Below are 23754 nucleotides of genomic sequence, written 5' to 3' on the forward strand. Positions count from 1 at the left end.
GTGTGGTTAAGTATTATTAGTAGCAATTGCTATAGTATGTACTCTTTGAATATTGCAGTCAATAACATAATTTCAACTCAGGCACTAGTTAGTTTGTGTCCACCAGATGCCCATTTTTTTCCAGGCTAGGACCAATCTAAACTTTTGTTGGGACCAATTAGAATAAAGCCTCACTCCTCATGGTGAGAGATCTGCAGTGTTGTATTAATTCATTCAACAATTGCATATTCGTATTCCTGTAAGCACATGCTAAAAGGATCCCAGGCACTGAGAAACAAAAAATTCTGAAGAAAATATACTAACCTAATAATGATACATTTGACCAAAATTATAGCACAACATTGAGAATTGTTGAATTGATATCATTGATTTATTCAATAAATTCAATCAACCACTAATTCTGATTTCTGATAAATACAACAAAAGGATACAAAATCGACAAGTCACGCCAAAGGGAAAAAAAGACAATCTAATACAATGATATAACACGGTGCAATCGTAAGCACCGATTAAAGTTACAAGTTTACAACAACAAAATTTAGAAAGACAAAAGGAGGGGGGGGGGAAACTATCTTTCTTCCTAGTTCAACAAAACTGTTTATCAAAAGCCTGCTGCTTATTGTTAACTTTTTATTTTTATTGGTTCATATAAAGAATGACAATGGCCATGAATAATGCACCTATACAGAAAGTAAAGGTTTATATTTTCCCCTTCCTCTTCTCATCCAATGCCTGCACAAAAAGAGAGGTATAACTTAGGCAGCATTTTAATGAATCTATAGCACCAAAAAAAACTCCCTATGAAAGTGTAATGACTCAACCCGTGTTTTCAGTTCTAGCATCCCATTCTTTGATTTGAGACTTGGTACGTTCGTATAATGTTTATGACAAGCGAGCAATGACAGTTTGGACCCCGAAGGACTCGGGGAAGATTTAGGCTCTTATCATGCTATTAGGAAGTTTAAAGAGTTTAAGTAGCAACCTTACCCCTGGATTCTAGTAATATACTTCTGGTTCATGTTTTGAAGCTTCTAATAAGTTTACATGATGTACAAGTCTGAATGTTCGGTTTAGGACTTGAGGGACTTGGGGGACGTTTGTGCACTATTGCATGAAAGTTGGAACCTTAAAGATTCTTTAAGTTGAATCAAGTTGTTGTTTTGATTTGTAGCGTTTGCTTTGTGTTTCGAGCCTTTGGATAAGTGCGTACAGGGTATTTGGACTTGTCAAGATGATTTGAAGGGATCCCATGGGGCTTAGGTGAGTTTCGAGGTATTTGGAGGAGGATTAGGTGAAAGACCAGCCAAATCTGCAAAGAATGCAAACCTGGCGCGCCAGGGCAATTTACCTGAAGTTTTGTATAAATAGCCTCATTTCGTACGTTGAGTTCATTTCACCATTTTTGGAGCTAGGGAGCTCGAATTGAGGCAATTGTTTGAAGGATTTTTTATGTACGACATTGGGGTAAGTTATTTTAACTAGAATCTATGATTGTATCATGAATCTGTCGTCAATTTGTCTTAAAATCAAGGAATCAAAGAGGTGAAAATGGGATTTTAGACCAAACCTTAAGAAAGTGATGAAGATTTAAAAACCGATTATTTGGATTGAGAATCTAATTACATATTTGAACTCGGAAGATTATGGATCACCGAGATTTGACCTTCGTTTTGGGGTTTGACTATGTGAGCCCAAGGTTGACTATTGTTGACTCTGACCTAAGCTTATCTTTTGCTCCGGGAATTGAGTCCTATGACTTTATTTGACATCAGGAGCATTATTTGGGCTAGATCAGGCTCGTTTGATGGAATTGGAGCAGGGAAAGATTATATTCTTCGAAGAATAGAGCTAGTCCAAAACCGAGGAAAGTTGAGACTTGACCTTACTGAGGGAATATTTTCCAAATTGTCTTGTTTGTTATGTGCTACGTATTTGGGGGTAACGCATATTCGAAGTGACGAGCGTATACGCGGACACCATGTTAATTCCATGCTTGGGTAAAGGACAAGCTTTGTATGCTTTACTTGTTTTAACTGTTGTACGACTACTTGAGCATCTTATTCATGCTAGTATCATCTTATTAGAATTCCTGCACATGCTAGTTTAACATGATAGTGTTATGTATGTTGGATTACATGAGTTACTCATTAGTTATACATTGATCATGTCTAATCTTTGAGCCATGACTATTTATGCATCTTTATATGCTAGTCTTATGTTATAGGCATCTTTCACATACTAGTTTTACATAATAGGTTACATGAATGTCGAGTTACATGCTTGTTTGATAGTCATGCACTGAACATATGCATCTTCATCTGCATATGAGGTTCACAAATAGATGTGGTTTTGGCATGTTGAGTTGTCCCTGTGGGTTATATTGTGCATGTTGATTTGGCAATGCAGTCTGGGTGTGTGGATCCACGTTCATGTTTGTGTGTGGATTAGGATTCATTCCTTGTGAGTCACCCTCTCATGTTTCTTTTTTGGTGGCGTACACGCAGATTTGTGAGAAACTGACGAGTTTCTGGTTTGTTGGACACTTTGAGGATGTCGGTCGATGTAAAGTTCGAGTTTGTATCATAAATATGCAATCATAGACTCTTGTTGCATTTTATATAAATGTTAACTGGTGCATGTCATTAGATATATGTTGTTCGATGCATTTCACACATGCATTGGGTTGTTTGTTGTGAAAGCATACATCATATTGCATGCTTAGACTGTGCATATATTTTGATGCATTGATATATGTATTGGACTTGCTTAGTCGAGATAGGGTGTATCATTTCATATGCTCTATGTGTGCATATTGTTATATGCATTGAGCATGATTAGCTTGTTCTTCAGTGCAATTTTTCTATTGTTGCTATGTATATGAATTACAGGGGTTAATAAGAGAGTATTTTGACTAAACCCTTGCCGCTAGTTTGTTAGGGGAATAGTCATGGATACTTACTGAGTACTGTGCTCGTATACTCATACCACATTTTTGCACCTTGTGTGATGATACTGGAGTTGAGCGTTTATAGAGTTCTTGAGCGAGTATTGAAGATATATCATCGTTCTAGTTATGAGTAGTCATTTTGTTTATGGTAGTGTAGGACCTTGTATCTATGTTTTGTATATTTCAAATAGATGTTGCATTTGTTTTTCATATCAACGTTGTATTCATATTCTTAGTAGCTCTGACTTGTGACACCAATTCTTGGGATAGTTTGTATTGAATTCTTCATTTTAACCTTATTATTTATAAGAAGATTTTCCGCTTAAGTTATATTTGTATTGATTGGTTCACCTAACGGGTTGCATTGGATGACATCATGATTTAGTGGGATTTGGGTCGTAACAGAAAGTCAAGTTCATGTCAAGACAAAGTTGTCGAAAATAGAAATATTTTCTATGCCGAAGTAAAAAGTAAACAAGATTCTAATCCTTCAGGTTGAATTATAAGAGTAAAGTACGATTCCCACACTACAATATTCATCTTGGCCGGCAAGCACTCAAATTGCTTGATGTTATTTTCCCCGTTCTTTTCATCTAGACTTGGGGGCTAAATATAAAAGATAAGAATGAAGCCAAAGCAGCACTATCACATTAACCAACACCGTGTTGGATTTGGACAAGGACAAATAGATGAAAACATGAAAACAAAGAATTCATATTCTGAAAAATAGAGGGCACGACACGAATAGGACAAGAAATTTGTGTGTTTATATGCAAGAGTACAATATAACAAAAAGAGAACACTGAAAAACATGCAACACATGCTTCAGACATAATTTATCAAACGTTGTTAAATTGTTTAACTATCTGATCTAAAAGCTTAAACTGTTGGAAAGAGACGCTTAGATTTACGTAAGTCTTCAACACGCCCCCCACGTGTAGGCCTAATTTTTCTTCATGGGTCAAACACATGAAACTTTTTCCCGATAACGGCTGGCGGTGAGGCTAAAACTCTAAAAATTTGCCTGCTCTTATACCATGTTTAAGTGTGCGACTACCTCATTTAAAGGTTGAAGCAGTTAAAGAGAAAGAGAATACACTTTCATTTACTTATTTACGTCTTCAACAAACTTCATGAAATCTTAGAAAGGTATTAAGTGGCCCATATTGGTTGAGGAAATAGATTGTTGTCTCCTTAAAAGCGAGAAATCCTCATCTCATGACATGAGTTAACTTTTGGGTTAAGTTAGGTCCAAATTCCATTTTTTTAGACATGGTATTAGAGTCAAACCAGTCATAACTTCATTGCCAATGTTGAGACCCCTGTTATGTTTTCCATGCTTTAGTTGTCTAAATATGGTCTTTTTTTTTTTTTTGGGGGGGGGGGGGGGGGGATTAAGATCCCAAATTGATCGAGGAAATAAGTTGTTATCTCCTTATATGATCTTGGTAATCCTTGTCTGATGAGCTTACTTTTGGAGTTAGAATAAGGTCCAAGGTCCCTCACGGCTTAAAAAAAACACATGCTTGTTGTGACTGTTAAAATCATTCGCAAATTTTCCGAATGTACCTTTCTAACTTCCGAGTTAGAGCTTGGTAAAAAAACAGAGATTCGAGATTCCAGTTTTGACAAGCTTCCTTCACTAAAAAGGATACTCCATGTACTCCTTTAAAATATATTATTAGTCAGTATAAGAAGGGTGAAGATGAGATTAGACGGTATTATGGTGCCTAAATGCAAGCAATTCAGATATCTAAGCTCATTTCAGGCGAGTGGAATGAGAGATAAAAATGTTACATGTAGAATGAATATCAGATAGTTGAAATGGAGAAGTAGTACCAGGGTTTTATGTGATAGAAGGATGCCTAGCAAAATGTAAGAAAAGTTCTATTAAACAGTTATAAGACCAGTAAAGTTATATGGGAATGAATGTTGGGAAGTCCGACACTATCCACAAGATGTGTTTCATATAGATGCAGATGCTAGGATAGATGTGCGGTCATGAAGATTAGATAAGATTAAAAATGACAATATTGGTCAAAAGGTGCAAATAGCAGATATTGAGGATAAAGTGAGAGAAGGTCGCTTGAGATGGTTTGTCATGTCATGTGTCGCCACTGGTCTGTAAGTCTAATAGCATAGCGAGTGAAGGTGTTAAAAGTGGACGAAGTAGACCTAAAATCACATGGAAAGAAATTATCTTGAAAGACCAACAATTTCTTGGAATCCATACAGACCTAGCGAAAGACAGAGCACAATAGAAGAAAAAAATATATAGGCGATATTAATTAGTTGGGAATATGTTTTGGTAATGTCAATACATTTAGCCCTATGCTTCTAAGATAGCCTTATCTCAGATTTTATGCCGATACAAAGTGCAAAGAACTTCTAATACTTCTATTCTTGTTATTTTGTATCATGTTGGACTGAGATGAATTGAAATGAAGAAACATGGTCATCGAGGATTCATATATTCAACCCAACTTGTTTGGGATTGAGGTATGGCTATTCTTGTATGCATTAGAGAAAAAACTTTAGCAAATAATAAAAGTAGTAGTTTAGTGCAGTCTAGTAAATCAACACAAGTGCCCATAGTTGACAACTGCGTTTATATTTTCAAGATTTCGGACATGATAGGTTGGTGCTAAAAACTGTCCCATTGGTGTTAGTGTCGGACTACTGTACAACTCAAATATGCTACCCAACATTTGATGCCCACACTTTCAAGAATTTAAGCTAAGCATCAATATACAGGAAAGTTTCTGTTAGTTTACAGCATGTATATAGTGTATTATTGTCCCATATTGGTAGAAGAGTAGTATGTCCTTGTATGGTATAACTATAAATAAGGACCTCTTGTATTGTATTGTTCATCTAATATCAATAATATATTTTCTCCCGTGCTTTCTCACATGGTATCAGAGCAATTGTGAGAGACTTATCGCTGTGCATAAATTCCAGCGATTCCGGGAAAGAGAAATCAGTACTTTTTTAAGGTTGTTTTCTATCTGCTTCATTTCTGTCAGTGTTGTGCAAAATCCAACACTACCACAAGAGCCGTCACTGTCCGGCGACCAAACCCCAGTGAAAAACTCCGGCAGCAGCCTCCTCACGCGCCTCCACGCGCCACCAGAAGCTGACGCGCGTGAGCTCACGCGTCGGCGCGTACGACCACTTCCGGCCATTTTTTGAAAATCTTCCTTTAGAACAGTTGGGTCGCCTGGTAATTCCGATCCTACCCCTACTGTTTTCATTTCATTCCGAAAACTTTGAGTTTTTTCCGGCAGCTACAGTACTATTGCGACAGCTACAGTAGATTCCGGCAGCTACAGTATTTCAGTATTCTGTTTCTGTGTTTCCGTACACTGTTTCAGTGGATTACAGTTGATTCTTTCTCCTATTTGGTAATAATTTGCAACAATGTCTTTGGGATTTGATGCTTTTGGGTCTAGAAACATGAGTTCTGGAAGCTCTAGTGCTATTATTACCTCGGAACCTTTAATGGAAGGTTCAAACTACTTAGCTTGGGCTTCATCTGTCGAGTTATGGTGTAGAGGTCAAGGTGTTCAAGATCATCTAATCAAACAGTCTAGCGATGGAGATGAAAAGGCAATAACACTTTGGGCAAAAATCGATGCTCAGTTATGTAGCATCTTGTGGCGATCTATTAATTCCAAGTTGATGCCCTTGTTTCGTCCATTCCAGACATGTTATTTGGTTTGGGCAAAGGCACGGACCTTATACACTAATGACATATCTCGCTTCTATGATGTGATATCACGGATGACAAACTTAAAGAAGCAGGAATTGGATATATCTACTTACTTGGGTCAAGTACAGGCAGTCATAGAGGAATTTGAGAAGTTGATGCCAGTTTCTGCTAGTGTGGAAAAACAACAAGAGCAGCGACAGAAGATGTTTCTCGTTCTTACCCTCGCTGGACTTCCTAATGATCTTGATTCAGTACGCGACCAAATTTTGGCTAGTCCGTCTATCCCTACAGTTGATGAATTATTCTCTCGATTACTCCGCCTTGCTGCAGCACCAAGTCCACCAGTGATCTCATCACAGATACTTGATTTCTCTGTTCTTGTATCCCAGACAATGGATGTTCGGGCATCTCAAACTATGGAGCATAGACGAGGAGGAGGTCGTTTTGGAAGATCTAGACCCAAGTGTTCTTATTGTCACAAACTTGGACACACTCGTGAAATGTGCTATTCCTTACATGGTCGTCCACCCAAAAATGCTTACATTGCTCAGACCGAGACTCCAAGTAACCAAGGATTTTCTTTATCTAAAGAAGAATATAATGAGTTCCTTCAGTATCGAGCAAGTAAGCAGACATCTCTACAAGTAGCCTCACTTGCTCAGACTGATACTTCTGTTACTGGTAATTCTTTTGCTTGTGTTTCCCAGTCTAGCGCTCTTGGCCCATGGGTCATGGACTCCGGCGCTTCTGATCACATCTCTGGTAATATATCACTTTTGTCAAATATTGTATATTCACAATCTCTTCTCACTGTTACTTTAGCCAATGGATGTCAAACTGAGGCAAAAGGAGTTGGACAAGCTAATCCCTTGTCTTCTATCACCCTAGATTCCGTTCTTTATGTCCCTGGCTGTCCTTTTAGTCTTCCATCTGTTAGTCGTTTGACTCATGCCCTCCATTGTGGTATATATTTTATTGACGATTCTTTTATTATGCAGGACCGCAGTACGGGACAAACAATTGGTACAGGACGTGAATCAGAAGGCCTTTACTACCTTAACTCACTCAGTCCTTCCACAACATGTCTAGTTACAGATCCTCCAGATCTAATCCACAGACGTTTAGGACATCCGAGTTTATCCAAACTTCAGAAGATGGTGCCTAGTTTATCTAGTTTGTCTACATTAGATTGTGAGTCGTGTCAACTTGGAAAACATACCCGAGCCTCCTTTTCGCGTAGTGTTGAGAGTCATGCAGAGTCTGTCTTCTCCTTAGTTCATTCTGATATATGGGGCCCTAGTAGAGTCAGTTCATCCTTGGGATTTCGTTATTTTGTCAGTTTCATTGATGATTATTCAAGATGTACTTGGCTTTTCTTAATGAAAGATCGTTCTGAGTTATTTTCTATATTCCAGAGTTTCTGTGCTGAAATCAAAAACCAATTTGGTGTTTCTATTCGCATTTTTCGCAGTGAGCCTTAGAATATTTATCTTCTCAATTTCAGCAGTTTATGACTTCTCAAGGAATTATTCATCAGACATCTTGTCCTTATACCCCTCAGCAAAATGGGGTTGCTGAGAGAAAGAATAGGCACCTTATTGAGACTGCTCGCACACTTCTAATTGAATCTCGTGTTCCGTTGCGTTTTTGGGGCGATGCAGTTCTCACAGCTTGTTATTTGATTAATCGGATGCCTTCATCTCCCATCAAAAATCAGATTCTGCATTCAGTATTGTTTCCCGAGTCACCCTTATACTCTCTTCCACCTCGTGTTTTTGGGAGCACGTGTTTTGTTCATAACTTAGCCCCTGGGAAAGATAAGTTAGCTCCTCGTGCTCTCAAGTGTGTCTTTCTTGGTTATTCTCGTGTTCAGAAGGGATATCGTTGTTATTCTCCAGATCTTCGTAGGTACCTTATGTCAGCTGACGTCACATTTTTTGAGTCTAAACCTTTCTTTACCTCTGCTGACCACCATGATATATCTGAGGTCTTACCTATACCGACCTTTGAGGAGTTTACTATAGCTCCTCCTCCACCTTCGACCATAGAGGTTTCATCCATACCAACCGTTGAGGAGTCTAGTGTTGTTCCCCCTAGTTCCCCAGCCACAGGAACACCACTCTTGACTTATCATCGTCGTTTGCATCTTCCATCAGGCCCAACTGGTTCTCGTCCTGCACCTGACCCTGCTCCTGCTGCGGACCCTGCTCCTAGTACACCGATTGCACTTCGGAAAGGTATACGGACCACACTTAACCCTAATCCTCATTATGTCGGTTTGAGCTATCATCGTCTGTCATCTCCCCATTATGCTTTTATATCTTCTTTGTCCTCGGTTTCCATCCCTAAGTCTACAGGTGAAGCGTTGTCTCATCCAGGATGGCGACAGGCTATGAGTGACGAGATGTCTGCTTTACATACAAGTGGTACTTGGGAGCTTGTTCCTCTTCCCTCAGGTAAATCTATTGTTGGTTGTCGTTGGGTTTATGCAGTCAAAGTTGGTCCCGATGGACAGATTGATCGACTTAAGGCCCGTCTTGTTGCCAAAGGATATACTCAGATATTTGGGCTCGATTACAGTGATACCTTCTCTCCCGTGGCTAAAGTGGCTTCAGTCCGCCTTTTTCTATCCATGGCTGCGGTTCATCATTGGCCCCTCTATCAGCTGGATATTAAAAATGCCTTTCTTCACGGTGATCTTGAGGATGAGGTTTATATGGAGCAACCACCTGGTTTTGTTGCTCAGGGGGAGTCTCGTGGCCTTGTATGTCGCTTGCGTCGGTCACTTTATGGTCTAAAGCAGTCTCCTCGAGCCTGGTTTGGTAAGTTCAGCACGGTTATCCAGGAGTTTGGCATGATTCGTAGTGAAGCTGATCACTCTGTGTTTTATCGGCACTCTGCTTCAAGTCTCTGTATTTATCTGGTAGTCTATGTTGATGATATTGTTATTACTGGCAATGATCAGGATGGTATTACCAATCTGAAGCAGCATCTCTTCCAGCACTTTCAAACTAAAGATCTAGGCAGATTGAAGTACTTTCTAGGTATTGAGGTTGCCCAGTCTAGCTCAGGTATTGTTATTTCTCAAAGAAAATATGCTTTAGACATTCTTGAGGAGACGGGGATGATAGGTTGCAGACCTGTTGACACTCCGATGGATCCGAATTCTAAACTTATGCTAGGACAGGGGGAGCCGCTTAGCGATCCTGCAAGCTATAGGCGGCTGGTTGGAAAATTAAATTATCTCACAGTGACTAGACCCGACATTTCTTATCCTGTGAGTATTGTAAGTCAGTTTATGAATTCTCCCTGTGATTGTCATTGGGATGCAGTTGTCCGCATTATTCGATATATAAAATCGGCTCCAGGCAAAGGGTTACTCTTTGAGGATCGAGTTTATGACCAGATCATTGGATACTGAGATGCTGATTGGGCAGGATCACCTTCTGATAGACGTTCTACGTCTGGATATTGTGTTTTAGTAGGAGGAAATTTGGTGTCCTGGAAGAGCAAGAAACAGAATGTAGTTGCTCGGTCTAGTGCAGAAGCAGAATATCGAGCAATGGCTATGGCAACATGTGAGCTAGTCTGGACCAAACAATTGCTCAAGGAGTTGAAATTTGGTGAAATCAGTCGGATGGAACTTGTGTGCGATAATCAAGCTGCCCTTCATATTGCATCAAATCCGGTGTTCCATGAGAGAACTAAACACATTGAGATTGATTGTCACTTCGTCAGAGAAAAGATACTTTCAGGAGAGATTGCTACAAAGTTTGTGAGGTCGAATGATCAACTTGCAGATATTTTCACCGAGTCTCTCACTGGTCCTCGTATTGGTTATATATGTAACAAGCTCGGTACATATGATTTGTATGCACCTGCTTGAGAGGGAGTGTTAGTTTACAGCATGTATATAGTATAGTATTATCCCACATTGGTAGAAGAGTAGTATGTCCTTGTATAGTATAGCTATAAATAAGGACCTCTTGTATTGTATTGTTCATCTAATATCAATAATATATTTTCTCCCGTGCTTTCTCACAGTATCTACTCATACGAACATATATGTGCAAAATGATTAGTTTACCAAGAAATAGTAGCAAATCATATGAGATGGTTAACTACAAAGGAAAAAGTTAAATTTCGAACTCATATATTTCAGAATATCGTAAAGGAAACAATACCTTGCTTTGGAAGATTCTCATCGTCAGCACAAGAGTATCGCGCATTCTAGAAAGAAATAAGAAAGTCGCAACTTATATTTCAATGATTCAAAGAACGAAGAGAATCAAAATCTGATTTAATAACAATATAGTAACTAAGGAAACACTATATTCCCCATACCAAATTCTTTGGTAACAAACAAACCCAAGAATACAAGCAACAAAAGAGATAACAGATTAGTTCCTCTTTTTTTTTTAATGATAAATGAGAGCTGCCTCCCTACAAGAAGTCACAACTTAATACCTTATCTAAAAATTAAAAAAGAAAAAGTACACAACTTAATATCATGAAATCACTAAAATTTAAGCTGAAAACTGGGTGCTTCTAGTACTCTAGCTACAGCTTATATAAGATAATAATTAGGTAAAATACAGTGGGAATATACATATAGCTGTTGACAAGCAACTTACGACAGGAAATATCAATGCATGCTACAATCTGAAATAAATCCATATGCATCAAAGAACCGTGTCTAGAATAGTACTGCAGAAATAATTAATAAATACTTCTAAACTATGAATATGTGGATGCTTTTCATTCATTTACATGATACAGAACACATAGGGGGTACCTCTTTATCTACTACATATTACTCTTAAAACATGTGACACTAATGCGCTTTTAGAAAAGTAACTTTCAAGATAGATGAAGTGACAAAATCCTAATCTCTTCAACACAATCTATCACTGTTCACCTACGTTGATGCGGGTACCCCTAAGTTAGATGTTCTCCTAAATCACGAAATTACGATTCAATACCACTTCAATTGTTTGTTTAGAGCTTTACTTTTGTGTGACTAAGTAGAACCTACTAAACAAAAAAATTGACAACCAGTTTATGCCCTGTGCATGATTATGTTATAGGACAACTAACAATTTTTCAATGTCATGTGATTTTAACCCAAAAAAGATGCTAAGTTAAAAGTTACCTTATATCATTGTTTGTACTGAAGGGATGTGAAGACCCATTGGAACATGTGATAACAAACTGTGTTGACAACCCACTTGGAATTTTGATCTGAACATAGAAGAGTCAGAATTACACTCAAATATTTGACAATAAATTAGGTGATAATACAAATTTCCGTTATATTCAAGCACTTTACCACCATACTGTTAAGCCTATTTTCTGTTTATTTGCTCCAATTATGAGTAACGATCACCCTCACACCCACCCACCCTTAAGTACAAGTGACTTGTCCATCCATTGATCGATAATGGTGTCTCCAGCATTTTTAGATTACTAAATTTTGCTTCCTGTGATTATCTTTAGGAAAATCAAGAACAATGTGACTAAACCACGATAAAATGGGCTTCTTTTGCTTGCTGTTGTTATTTTTACATTTTTACTATAGTTTCTTTTTCTTCTTTTCTTAGGTGTAACCGTATAAGCCAAATGAACCTATCAATGGTTAGGCGATGTGCCCACCAAACACGGTTAAGTAGGATACATCCTTTTCCTCCCTACAACAAGAAATCATAAAACTAATGTGTTATCTCCTCCAACTAATAGCCTGTTATGACAATCAGCATCATTGAACATCAGTTAATGTGATGATTCAAACCTATGTATAATTGTATCATTACATTTTTTATAAGTAATGAAAATCAGGATGCAACCAACAGCTTCTTTCCATTGGTAAATTTCAGAGAGCTAACTGCAAATCAAAGGTCAAGACAACAGTCTACCAAGTCTAGAGCTCCACATCTAGAGCCAGTTCCTTTTTTTCTATTAACGGAGTTGAAAAATGAAAAAAAATAAAGAGAGAGAGAGAGAGAGGGGAGGGAGGGAGAGAGAATTGTAAGAAATGTTCAGTCATATCCTCAATCCACTGAGATGTAAATAATGTACACACATGTGACATGCTTTAAATAACATACAATTATAGGAATTGAATCAGCCTAATGATTCTAATTAATCCAGATAATATTGCTTTATATCCATAACATTACCAAATCTAAGTCCTTAATTACATAATATATACTTCTTAATTATAGAAGGAAGAATATATATAGATGGTTTTCTAAACTTGGCAACAATTTTCACTTAGCTACCTCAACTGAGGCTTGTACTATTAGATACTTCAACCTCACTCAATGTGTGCCTATTAAGCACAACACGCTGACATGGCAAACAAAGTGTATACTCGGCAACAATTTTCACTTGCCTACCTCAAACGAGGCTTGTACCTCCTACATACTTCAACCTCACTCAATGTGTACCTATTAAGCACAACACCTGACATGGCACAACAAAAGTGTATCTCACCCCTCTTAGGAGCGTGGAAATTCCAAAATTACATTTTTTTTCAAAAATAAATCCATTTTCAGAAAACCACCGGGCCTCAAACGTATAGCACAGTCCAAACAGCGGCATACCGGAGTCAAAGACACCCGTAAATAATTGGAGCGAACGATTACTGCAAACAGATACTCCACCCTTTGAAGGATTCAGAGAGCTCGAGATGACTTTTCTTGAGACCATGGATGAGGAAAGCATTGAAATAGAGAGAGGGGTTAGGAAGCGGAGAGCATTTTTCGGTAGTGGTTCACTGGTGGGTTTCTGCTAACAAGGAAGGAGGGCTCGAGAAGAGAGAAGGGTGGCCGACAGCGATTTCAGAGGTTGAGGCTGGTGGACCGGCGGTGGTGAGATGATGAAAAGAGGAATGGGAGAGGGTAGAAGAAGGTGGTGGCGGCTATTTTGAAGGTGTGGTATTAGTGGTGGGTTAATGACGTTTCGAAGGTTTTCCGGCCATGTCGGCGGTGAAGGTCCTTCCTGGTGGTTGTTTTTGGGAATCTGATGGGTAGTCAGGTGATGGGGTCGCTGGTGGTTTCAACGGGTGATGGACAGGAAGGTTCGCTTCAGAAAGAGGGTGGAGTAGGTGGTGGTTCTGACCTGCAACTGAGAGGGGAAACTTGCCGGCGACAGCCGACGGGTGAGGGGGGGTTTGCAGCACTGAGGGAGGGGTTTCTTTTATTAGAACAGATTTTTCTTTTTCTTCTTCTGAAAAGTTATCTTTTTGGATTATCTAAACCCAAAAGCCACATGGCCTTGTTCCATTTGTTAATTCTTGCCAAGTCATCGCATGTGAGATTCACGCATTACATTTTTTTTGCTGATTAGACAATTGTGCCCCATAGGCACGCAGTAAGTGAGGTTGAAGTATCTAATAGGTACAGGCCTCAGTTAAGGTAGCTAAGTGAATACTGCCACGTTTAGGGAGTCGTGTATGTATTCCGCCATTATAGAATGTTCTTATCAAGAACTTTTCCATACGTGATTATAAATGATGCTGGAATGTATACATGCATAACAAATTTATGGTAACTATGGCTGCACGCCTTCACATTATCATATATTTGCAGGAAAACTTGAACTCAGCTTCTCAAGACCCATACTAGATGAGTACAGAGTAGTAAATTCTATTGCTAAATAACACAAATTTCACTTTAAGTATTAATCCATCACATGAAAGCACATACCGACAACTCTTTGGAAAATTTTTCTGCTATTACAACAGCTTGTGTTCTATGAACCTTGACTTGGAAGCTTGATCGCCGCAAAAATATAATCGCTGGTTCCCAGTTCTCAGAAGACTCGACCTGTTGGGCAGAACCAAAAAAGATTGTTCTGAGAGATCTTACAGGGTACTGACAGCCATGATATCTAAGAAAATGATAACAACAGTTGACTCCCAAAAGAAACACCGAACAACGCAACCAAGAATTTCATTCTAACCAAACATTTTATGAATTCAATTATATGAAAAAGCCTAAACTTATTGAATGATTTAAACTCAACAAGCTTAAATCCTAGCCAATGAATTCCTCATCGGTTTACTCATTTCTCTAATTTTTCTGTTAATAGGGCTTATTATCCCAGGTAGCTTAAAAAGAATGTTTCCTATTAATGTTTCTACAACACTACCTTTGACAGAAAGGACACCTGGTGCCTAAGGGTGTCCAAGAAGAAGAATTGAATGCCAGTAACTGTGAGAGAGGCTATAGGTGCAAGAACAGGACAAATAGAACATCTCGTGAGCCTATCCAGGAAAAAGTAATGTCATCAAACAATATTTTGTATAACCCGTCTGAATATAACTCGCAAGGACGAGAGCAATAAAAGACGAGGAGCCTCATTTTGCTGCCTGCTGAATCTGGCTAAAGGGACTTGTTAAGCCTGAGAAGAAGTTAATAAGTTTTCGCAATGCACATCCGGAACCTAATATAATACAGGTTTTCAGTACATATCATCTATTTGGGCAATTGGTTTTAAATGACAGCAGTGCTTTCCCTTCACATCATAAACTTGTATATCCTGGATCACACTGCCATCCTCTACACCAGCTGAGCTACATTGAGCCCAAATGAGTTTATAATGAAAGCTAAAACTAGCAAAAGATGATTCAATACCAAGATGAAGTTGGACGGAAGACATTGATTACAAAAGGAACTGACAAGAGACCTACTCCAGCTAGACATGCCCTCATTTATAAAACCATTTAATCCAGATGTAACTTCTTCTTATTAATTTTCCAGCTGAAGTTAAAATTTTATTGATACTTTAGCTCTACTAACTAAGTGCACCTTTATCAGTGTAGTTACCATCTTGCTGAATGATTAGGACGAAACCTTTTCCAGCATATGCATGTAAATTTGGAAAGGTACTCGTTTAAGAACGTCACATAGAGGTTCTCACATACTTCCTCAAGCAGCGGAACAGTCAATGCCCAAGCAGTTACACGTTGATTTCAGACTCCTCCGGTAGAGAAATCAATGCTCTCTAGCCGGGATATGTCACGTGTTCGATAACGATAGCTTAGCTATGGCCTCAGATCATCTTTCTGTTCAAGCAAACTACGGGCCTTTTAGTTTTGTTTTATCTAGTCTTAATGCAAAGAAATTTAGCAGTCTAATAGAAAACTCATTCATAGATGAAAATTGTCCAAATTTCGAACAGTTCAATAAATGGTGGCTCAATGTAGAGAGGCACTAGCTGGAATATCACTAGACATTGGCAAGATCAATAACTGGTGGGAGTATGTTCCTAATTCTTTTCAGCTTTAAGTGGGTAATACCAGAGAACTTAATAATAAAACATCCTGCAGCTGGAAAGGAGCAACGGTACAGAAAAGCAGAAGGAACTTATGGTATGCCATTCACTATGCATACTGATAAATGGACCTTGGGCCTAACTCAACCCCAAAAGCTAGCTTATGAGGTGAGGATTGCCCAAGACCATATAAGGAGACCAAAGAACTCAAAATCCCTCCGATGTGGGACAACACAACACCCCCACCACGCGACAACATAAATGGGGGTCCAACATCGGTAACAATAATTGAAATGGGTCTGGTGGCTCTGATACCATGATAAATGGACCTTGGGCCTGTGAGAAGGTACGGGAGAAAATATGTTATTGATATTGGATGATAAATACAATACAAGAGGTCCCTATTTATAGCTATACACTACAAAGAGATATTACTCCTCTTCCAATGTGGGACAAGACTACAATATACATATCTATAAACTAACACTCCCCCTCAAGCCGGTGCATACACATCATATGTACTGAGCTTGTTACACATGTAACTAATACGAGAACCAGTAAGAGACTTAGTGAAAATATCTGCTAGTTGATCATTCGACTTTATAAACTTTGTAACAATATCTCCTGAAAGTATTTTTTCTCTGACAAAGTGACAGTCGATCTCAATGTGTTTAGTTCTCTCATGGAACACCGGATTTGACGCAATATGAAAAGCAACTTGGTTATCACACACTAGTTCCATCTTGCTGATTTCTCCGAACTTTAAATCCTTGAGCAACTGCTTGACCCAAACTAACTCACACGTCGCCATAGCCATGGCCCGATATTCGGCTTCGGCGCTAGATCGAGCAACTACATTCTGTTTCTTGCTCTTCCACGAGACCAAATTACCTCCTACTAGAACACAATATCCAGACGTAGAACGTCTATCAAAAGGTGATCCTGCCCAATCAGCATCTGTGTACCCAACAATCTGCTCGTGGCCTCGATCCTCGAATAGTAATCCTTTGCCTGGAGCTGACTTTATATACCGAAGAATGCGAACAACTGCATCCCAGTGACTATCACAGGGAGAATCTATAAACTGACTTACAACACTCACCGGAAAAGAAATGTCAGGTCTAGTCACTGTGAGGTAATTCAATTTGCCAACCAACCTCCTATATCTCGTAGGGTCTCTAAGAGGCTCCCCTGTCCAGGCAGAAGCTTAGCATTCGGATCCATAGGAGAGTCAATAGGTCTGCAACCCATCATTCCAGTCTCCTCAAGAATGTCTAAGGCATACTTCCGCTGTGAAATAACAATACTTGAGCTAGACTGAGCGACCTCAATACCTAGAAAATACTTCAATCTGCCCAGATCCTTAGTCTGGAAATGCTGAAAGAGATGTTGCTTCAGATTAGTAATACCATCCTGATCATTACCAGTAATAACAATATCATCAACATAAACCACTAGATAAATACACAGATTAGGAGCAGAATGCCGATAAAACACAGAGTGATCAGCCTCACTACGAGTCATGCCGAACTCCTGAATAATTGTGCTGAACTTACCAAACCAAGCTCGAGGGGACTGTTTCAAACCATATAGTGACTTGCGCAATCTGCACACACAACCATTAAACTCCCCCTGAGCAACAAAACAAGGTGGTTGCTCCATATAAACTTCTTCCTCAAGATCATCGTGGAGAAAAGCATTCTTAATGTCTAACTGATAAAGAGGCCAATGACGTACAGCAGCCATGGACAAAAAGAGACGAACAGATGCTACTTTAGCCACGGGAGAGAAAGTATCACTATAATCAAGCCCAAAAATCTGAGTATATCCTTTTGCAACAAGACGAGCCTTAAGCCGATCAACCTGGCCATCCGGGCCGACTTTGACTGCATAAACCCAACGACAACCAACAATAGACTTACCTGCAGGAAGAGGAACAAGCTCCCAAGTGTCACTCGCATGTAAAGCAGACATCTCGTCAATCATAGCATGTCGCCATCCTGGATGAGATAGTGCCTCACCTGTAGACTTAGGGATAGAAACAGTGGACAAAGAAGATATAAAAGCATAATGTGGTGACGACAGACGATGATAACTTAAACCGACATAGTGGGGATTAGGATTAAGTGTGGATCGTACACCTTTGCGGAGTGCAATTGGTTGACTAAGAGGAGACAAGTCTGCAGTAGGTGCAGAATCTGATGCGGGGCGTGAATCACCTGGGCCTGATGCTGGATGTGGACGACGATGATAAGTCAAGAGTGGTGGAGTTGCAGAAGGTTGAACTGGATTATATGGAGGAACTGGAGCTATAGGTGGTGGAGCTACAACCGGAGCTGTAGGTGGTGGAACTGGAGCTATAGGTGGTAGAGCTACAACAGGAGCTATAGGTGGTGAAGCTATAACTGGAGTTGTAGGTGGTGGAGCTGGAGTGACTGAATCTCCAAAAGATGAAACTGGTAGTACCTCAGAAATATCTAAGTGATGACCTGAACCTGTGAAGTATGATTGGGTTTCAAAGAAGGTAACATCAGCGGACATAAGGTACCGTTGGAGGTCAGGAGAGTAGCATCGATACCCCTTTTGCGTTCTCGAGAAACCCAGAAATACGCACTTAAGAGCACGAGGAGCTAACTTATCTGTTCCTGGAGTAAGGTTATGGATAAAACAAGTGCTTCCAAAGATACGGGGTGGAAGAGAGAACAAAGGTAAATGGGGAAACATGACAGAGAATGGAACTTGGTTCTGGATAGCGGAAGATGGCATACGATTAATAAGATAGCAAGATGTAAGAACGGCATCCCCCCAAAAACGCAACGGAGCATGAGATTGTATAAGTAGGGTACGAGCAGTTTCAATAAGATGTCTATTCTTTCTTTCAGCTACCCCATTTTGTTGAGATGTGTACGGACAAGATGTTTGATGAATAATCCCATGAGATTTCATAAACTGCTGAAATGGGGAAGACAAATACTCTCGGGCATTATCACTACGAAATGTGCGAATAGAAACCCCAAATTGATTTTGAATTTCAGCGTGGAAGGTCTGGAAAATAGAAAACAGCTCAGATCGATTTTTTATCAAAAATATCCAAGTGCACCTGGAATAATCATCAATGAAACTGACAAAGTAGCGGAATCCTAAGGTGGAACTGACCCGACTAGGACCCCAAACATCTGAATGGACTAAAGTAAAAGGTAACTCTGCTCGATTATCAAGACGCCGAGGGAAATGGGAGCGGGTATGCTTACCGAGCTGACATGACTCACACTCTAGAGCTGACAAGTGAGATAAACCAGATACCATTTTCTGAAGTTTTGACAAACTGGGATGTCCCAACCGTTTATGTAATAAATCTGGTGAATCAGTAACAGGACAAGTTGTAGAAGGAAGACAATCATTGTAGCTCGCCGGAAAATTCCAAAGTTGTCGGAATTTGTTGTAACCAGGATGGATAGACTCGGAATTCCTTTGCGAGCAAGCTGTCCTGAAGAATTATTTTCAAAGACCACACTGTCATGAAGAAGCTTCGCGAAAAAATGGCCGAAAAGTGGTCGGAACCCTCGCCGGAAAAGTTGTTGCCGGCGCGTGGAGGAGCGTGGCGGCTTTTCTACCGGATAAAATTTCAGGGGTTGGTAGTCGGAGGGTGATCTACCTCGTGGTGGTGTTGGTTTTAGCACAACACCGACAGTAAGTGACTTTCACTTAGACAAGCCTTGGGTCACTGGAAAAATTACACGATGACTAAGTTCTTTCTTCCCGGTTAACGCTGGAATGACGCACAGCGATCTTTTCTCACTAATGCTCTGATACCATGTGAGAAGGCACGGGAGAAATATGTTATTGATATTGGATGATAAATACAATACAAGAGGTCTCTATTTATAGCTATACACTACAAAGAGATATTACTCCTCTTCCAATGTAGGACAAGACTACACTACACATATCTATAAACTAACAGGGCCTAACTCAACCCCAAAAGCTAGCTTATGAGGTGAGGATTGCCCAAGACCATATAAGGAGACCAAGGACCTCAAATCCCTCCGATGTAAGACAACTCAACACATACTCTGAGTGTTATGGAGAGAAGAATAGCAGATTGATGGTGAAAGAAGACCAGTGCACCAGCTAAAGTATTTTTGCCCTTAGTCTTTGTTCTCATAGTTAGCAAGTGGCTATAAGTGATATGGATCAGATACAAGACCTTATCAATTCCCTACATTTCCAGTTATCCACAAAGAGGCAATTTGTAAATTTTCACGTACATTCTCATGACCACTTTCTTGGTGTTGATAATTAATGAAGTACCTTATTCTACTAATTTAATTTGATGTTAACCTTACTTGATTTAATAAAACTAATTTAGTATGTTGTTCTCTATCAAAAACCATTTTAAAGCACAGGAATCCCACAAAGTTAATTCTTGAGCATCATTCTGCAACAATTTGTAAAGGAAAATTTGGAATAAATAAAAAAAGGCATGTAAGTACATTTGCATAAGATCAACCTACAAGCATTAGAACATTAAACGTGGCCTGGCCTTCAGAAATATGGGTATCTATCTCTGATTGCATGTCTGGGTCTGCAAATATCAAACCACTCATCAAAAGGAGTTGCAGCAAGCAACAAGAGAAAGCTGCTTTTGAAAGTGGACAACTGAATCACATATTTGACAGTGAAAGCTAATTACCACATGTTATTTTGTTTTGATCATTGGCAAAAAGTCTGACAAGTTCCCCCTGACAATACCAAATATTAGCACAAAAAATCTACAAGATAATATGCATTAAAAAATTATTGTACGAACACACAAAACTAAGAAGAATAGATAGAAAACGATTAAGATCCATAACAAGATCATCTTTGAATTAGGAATGACCAAATAGACAGGATGCTCAACAAAAGACACAAAATCAAAATTAACGGCTTAATAATTTGAAGTATGGTTAAATTTTTATTAGATTATGTTATTGTAGAATCTCTGGTCATGTCAATTTTAGGTCTTAAAAGACAAAGATGCACTGTAAAACAAAATAGATCAACTCTGCTGGCATGTTCATTCAGGTAATCCTAATGAAAAGAGTAGATCAATTCTTTGGTACTTGACAAAGAATTCACAGTAGCACAAGTTGGGAAGACAATAGCTGGAATATAAAATTCAGAGGAGACATAAACGACTAGGAGCTAAATGAGATAAATGAATTCTTCAGTATACTACCTGTGTCTGCATGCCTAACACTAATGAAGACCGTTTGATATGTAGAGGCCACAACAAAGGGAATAATACTGTCAAGACATGTTACAACATATTCATGAAAGAAGTAAATCAGTTGCTTATTGGTCCCTGGAAGCAAATCTGAAAGTCAAAAGCTCCTATGAAAGTTAGTTGTTTTGAGTGATTGGTGGCTAAAAAGCTTGTTTGACTCAGGACAATTTACAAAGAAAGGGATTCCAGATAGTTAAAAGTGCTATATGTGTAAAGAGGAGGCAGAAACTATCAATCATCTATTCCTACAATGCACAGTTGTGGCAATTATTTTTGAACATTTTGGGAAATAAAAAGGTGAAGCCAAGATCTACCACTGAGTTACTGTCATGCTGGAATAAAAAGGGACTGTCAAACCAAATGAAGACGGATGGGAATACAATACTGACAGCTACTAGGTGGTGCATACGGAAAGAGAGAAATAGGAGATGCTTTGAAGGACAGGAGAATCCATTCTTGAAGATCAAATCAGACTGCATTTTGTTGATATCTTTTGGGTGTAAACAGGATTGGATAGATGATAGTGAAACCCTACTAGAATTCATGGATTCTTTAGTATAGACACACAGGGCTTTCTTTTTTACTCTTCTTTGGATAGGTTTATTAATTAATTTGAAATTCAAAGCGACTTGAAATCTGCGGAACAAGCAGTTTCAAAAGTCAAGTATTTCCTAAAGATACATATATTTTATAGCAAGGAGGTTGCATTATTTCCCCACTTTAATTGGTAGCACACAATTTCTTGTTAGTATAAATCAAAGTAGAATAAAATTTAAGGATAGGGAGAGCAAGATCAACTACCTGATGTCCCTGGTCATCCATCGGTATGCATTCAACAGCTATAAGTTTATCAATGTCATCAGCAGTAACTACATATTCAGGATTTGTGGCACCTGAAGATTATGAAAGACGACAGTCAAAAGTAGATGTTAAAGCTAAACAGTGGTGGTGTTTAAGGCAATCTATTTATTGTTGTACACTAAGACATAAAATAAATAATGACAAAGAGCCTTGAGAACCTCTGCATAAAGGTTTAGACTTACCCTCAATATACTGCCTTGTACCATCAGGATAATGACGGACCCACTGACATTTGGAAACGAAAGATTGGGAAAAACAATACTTTAGGCATCAGCGTGTAAAGCTCCCTTAAGGATTAAAATTGCATACCATATTGTAATTAAACATATATTACCTGGAACATACAAAGAGAAGTTCCACGTACAGGAAACCCACAACCCAAAATTCTGCATCCTGGTTTAGCTTCTCCGATTATTTGAAAATTTTCTATTCCAGGACTTTCCCCTGTATATAGAACTTCCCATTAGGAGCCATACAAGTCTATGCACCAACCTTAAAGACAAACAAATATGTTACCTTCTGAACTAATAGAACCACCCATCTCATTTCCCATACGAGGATTATGACGGTTTTCATCGGTGCTCTCCTCAAATCTCTCATTCACCCCATTTCTATCAAACAAGTTATCTTTACTGGGAAAGGGAACATCCCTGCAGTCTCAAATTGTCAGAGCCAAAATAAATTGCAAACTCTAGTAATAGAAAATACTCGGTCACAAACTCATCAACACTAGCTTAACCATTGGTCAACTAAAGTTCATCCCAGCTTGTTCACTTCAATCATAGTTCTTTAAAGTGAGGCTGACTGGGTAGTATCTAATAGGTGGGGATGGGGAAACTGGTACCTGGACGCCTCTAGATTCACATGCCATTTATTCTGGGGCAAGCAGTAATCAAGGAATAGCAGCACAGGGTCATCACTTGCAAGTATGGGGTATATAAGGAAATTCAATAGGCAATAAGAAAGCAGACCCTCTATGTGGAGATTGTTAGGAAGGGATGAATACATTTAAAAATTATCTTCTTCCTCATAGATGAAAGCAGAAGAATGAAATTTAGGAAACACTGATGGTCCCATGATGCTACGCTCACACCAATGTCCACCACTTAAATAACTGCTCCAAGAGCATAAGGACCCCTTGGTGACCAAGATGGATACTGGTCAGATGTTCAGGCCACCAGGTTTCACAAAGCCTGTGTCAAGATTGGAAAATAGACCATGTGACTTAATTCTTTCAGATACTTTAGAACTGGAGGGAGACTAATTATGATTTTGCAGAGAAGTTGGCTCTTTTCATGTGAACACTAAGAGGTTGTTTGGCTAAGATTATAAGCTGGTCAACTTAGTTTATAATCATTTATTGGCTTATCTACGCATTTTGTAAACATCAAAAGTGCTTTTAAGCCAAAATTAGCCAAAAGCCATAAGTTGGTCACCCCCAATTTGGGTTTTACAGCTTATAAGCACTTTTGGTTTGACCAAGCCTTTTCATGATTTTGTCCCTAATATCTTTATGATCTCTGAAATACTTCCTAAAATATAACTTTTATTTATCTCTCTATTCTATTCCCGCCATTCGCTCTTTTTATGTAAAAATACTTTTAAATTTATATTATTTGTAAATAGCTTTAAGAACATCTCAGACGTTTTAACAGAAAAAGTGCTTATCAACAACTTTTTTACCAAACA

The 23754-nt window shown here is 38.9% G+C and overlaps 1 protein-coding gene across 7 annotated transcripts in view; it reads right to left on the reverse strand.

Moving 5' to 3' along the window:
• Window positions 1–341: 341 nt before the first annotated feature.
• Window positions 342–23754, reverse strand: part of LOC107776397 (uncharacterized) — a 36743-nt gene continuing 13330 nt past the window's right edge. For 4 of the 7 annotated variants that reach the window (XM_075246593.1, XM_075246591.1, XM_075246590.1 and 1 more), the window contains 10 exons: window positions 22582–22715; window positions 22400–22509; window positions 22248–22290; window positions 22006–22097; window positions 20629–20677; window positions 20450–20520; window positions 14366–14485; window positions 11812–11900; window positions 10844–10889; window positions 342–732 (listed from right to left, as the gene is read on the reverse strand). In XM_075246593.1, coding sequence (XP_075102694.1) covers window positions 700–732; window positions 10844–10889; window positions 11812–11900; window positions 14366–14485; window positions 20450–20520; window positions 20629–20677; window positions 22006–22097; window positions 22248–22290; window positions 22400–22509; window positions 22582–22715 — 787 coding nt within the window. In that variant the 3' untranslated portion in view covers window positions 342–699. Of the gene's footprint in view, window positions 733–10843; window positions 10890–11811; window positions 11901–14365; window positions 14486–20428; window positions 20521–20628; window positions 20678–22005; window positions 22098–22247; window positions 22291–22399; window positions 22510–22581; window positions 22716–23754 lie in introns of all 7 variants that reach the window. The other 3 variants (XR_012706053.1, XR_012706054.1, XM_075246592.1) reach the window with 3 other exon arrangements.

This window comes from Nicotiana tabacum, chromosome 23 (genome assembly GCF_000715075.1).
Source record: "Nicotiana tabacum cultivar K326 chromosome 23, ASM71507v2, whole genome shotgun sequence".
Lineage (NCBI taxonomy): Eukaryota > Viridiplantae > Streptophyta > Magnoliopsida > Solanales > Solanaceae > Nicotiana > Nicotiana tabacum.